We start from the raw sequence: 2,529 nt of genomic DNA on the forward strand, positions 1-2,529 counted from the left end.
ATAATAAATAATTACTTCAATGGATGACAAAAGGGTTTATATTAGGAGCATTATGTAGTGAAGAGATCAAATACTTATCCTAAACAAATAAAACATTTTCTCTAATGTTAAAATACTCTAAATATATCAATGAAAATCAGAATTAAGTAGAAGATGAATGTTATCTTACATAACTCTTTAATTTATTATTAAAATATTGAATATTAAAATGGGAATGAAGTAATCCTGATTTGCATAAAGATATGTAAAAATTTATATGTATATATTTTTCTTTGAGAAATTTCCTTCTTTTCTAAAAGAAGAAAATTAATGTATATTAGAATTAATGGATTTTTACATGGACATACAGAAAAATGAATGTAAAAATGACATATTACATACCAAAATTAGCAAGTTTATATGTTTATATGTGTATAATCATATGTAGCTAATACATTTATATAGACACACATATGAACATTCATGATAGTCAACTTATAATTGAAACAAAAATAAATTAGCTATTTCAAATATTCTCAAATAAGAAATGACTAAACTACAGCCATAATTAGTAAATATCACATATAGTAATATTTAACAAATAAATAACAAAAATCCCTACCATTATTTGGAATGTGAAAATATATGATGTTATGAATAATTTCCTTAGTTAATCTGAGTACATTTAGATCACATATACTCTCATAGTAATTTAAATATATGTTTCTTGGAATTTAAAAAAAATATTCAAGACTCTTTTCAAGGTTTTAAAACACAAAATAAAATTTTTAATTAAAATAATATATAAGCAGAGGCTAGATTAGCTATGCTTCAAAATATATTATCACACTCTTATAAAAAAAAAGACAGCATACTTCTAGCATGAGAAAATTCTAAACATATCAACAAAGTAACTAGAAGCAGATTTTAAAATATATAAGAATCCTGAAATATTATGTGTTTAAAAAGAATGATTTTCCAATAGTTTGTTTATTTCATTTTTACTGGATGATAACTACAGTTGTTGTGATTAAGTTACGGAAGTTACATTTAACCACATTTTTCAATAGATGAATATATTTTTCTTGATGTATCCTTTCCTTTCAATCTTTACTTTTAGAAGATCATTAGCTCTTTTGTAAACTAAATCCTTACCACTATTTTATGTACTTTTTTTACCTGTACAGATGTTAATGCAAGCTTTTGTTTTACATAACCTGGAAATTCTTTTAAATCCTTAGCCTTTCTGAGAATGTTACCTCCTTATCCTTTTTTTTTTTTTTTCGTTTGCTTAGATATTTGAAATACAACTTTATTCTGATTCTAAACGAAAAGGAATGGGAATGACAGTAACAAACAAGATTCCACCACTGAATATTGTGATGTGACTGTTAGCAGTCTTGTATTTGAAACTTGAGAGAAAACAACTGCGTTCCAAAACAGCTAAATATGCAGAGGTCCAAAAAATGAAGGTATTTTTAACTGCCACATTCACTCCGAAGCCCATTCATCTCCTTCAGCACCCACAGATGAAGCACATGTTCTGCTTAGCTAGTAATAAGAGTGGCACACACGCTGCACCGCTGACATCACAGGACAGTTGCCTATAAAACTAGACTTCTGACGCCGGGCTCCAGCTTCACGCACTCACAGGTCATCGTCCTCGTCGGGGAGAGCAGTCGTCTGAGCAACCTCTAAGTCGTGCTCATACTGCGCTGCCAAGGCCGGGTCCATGACCACCTCTGGTGGGGCAAGAGCAGGCATGGCGACGAACTCCAAGTTGGGGTCTCCAATGAGCTTTCTAGCAAGCCAGAGGAAGGGCTTTTCAAAGTTGTAGTTACTTTTGGCCGAAATATCATAGTACTGAAGGTTCTTCTTTCGGTGGAAGACAATGGACTTTGCCTTAACTTTCCTGTCCTTAATATCCACTTTGTTGCCACACAGCACGATGGGGATGTTTTCACACACGCGCACCAGGTCTCTGTGCCAGTTAGGCACGTTCTTGTAGGTCACTCTGGATGTCACATCAAACATGATGATGGCACACTGGGCTTGGATGTAATAGCCGTCCCGCAGGCCGCCGAACTTCTCCTGGCCGGCCGTGTCCCAGACGTTGAACTTGATGGGGCCCCGGTTGGTGTGGAACACGAGCGGGTGCACCTCGATGCCCAGCGTGGCTACATACTTCTTCTCGAACTCGCCGGTCAGGTGGCGCTTCACGAAGGTCGTCTTCCCGGTGCCGCCGTCGCCGACCAGCACCAGTTTGAACTGCACTTGGGGCTCTCCCTGCGCGGCCATCGCGGCGTTTTCTTCCAGAAGCGTCTCCTCCTTATCCTTTTTTGACAAATAGGACTTTCTACAGAACATTTGCTGTAGAGAAACCTCCAGTGCAATTCTTAGGAACATGATTTCCCACCCACTGCAAACAATCTTCCCTTTTTCAACTTAATGGGCTGATAAGTCCATCACCTACCAATCTTCTTGGCAAGCTTCCATTTTATGTTTCACTCTCAGTTTCTTTTCTTTCTTTCTTTCTTTTTTTTTTTTTTT

The 2,529-nt window shown here is 35.8% G+C and overlaps 1 protein-coding gene across 1 annotated transcript; it reads right to left on the reverse strand.

The window, feature by feature from the left end:
- Nucleotides 1-1,277: 1,277 nt before the first annotated feature.
- On the reverse strand, nucleotides 1,278-2,309 carry LOC138849480 (GTP-binding nuclear protein Ran). The gene has a single exon (XM_070073158.2). The coding sequence runs from the start codon at nucleotides 2,275-2,277 to the stop codon at nucleotides 1,627-1,629; it is 651 nt and encodes a 216-aa protein (XP_069929259.2). The 5' UTR covers nucleotides 2,278-2,309; the 3' UTR covers nucleotides 1,278-1,626.
- Nucleotides 2,310-2,529: the final 220 nt, after the last annotated feature.

The sequence above is a fragment of the Oryctolagus cuniculus genome, chromosome 4, assembly GCF_051225735.1.
Source record: "Oryctolagus cuniculus isolate XC-2025 breed Fujian yellow rabbit chromosome 4, ASM5122573v1, whole genome shotgun sequence".
Classification (NCBI taxonomy): Eukaryota; Metazoa; Chordata; class Mammalia; order Lagomorpha; family Leporidae; genus Oryctolagus; species Oryctolagus cuniculus.

What these genes read in the sequence shown, in the direction of transcription:
- LOC138849480 (XM_070073158.2), bottom strand. Translation starts at nt 2,277, where the DNA reads ATGGCCGCGCAGGGAGAGCCCCAAGTGCAGTTCAAACTGGTGCTGGTC.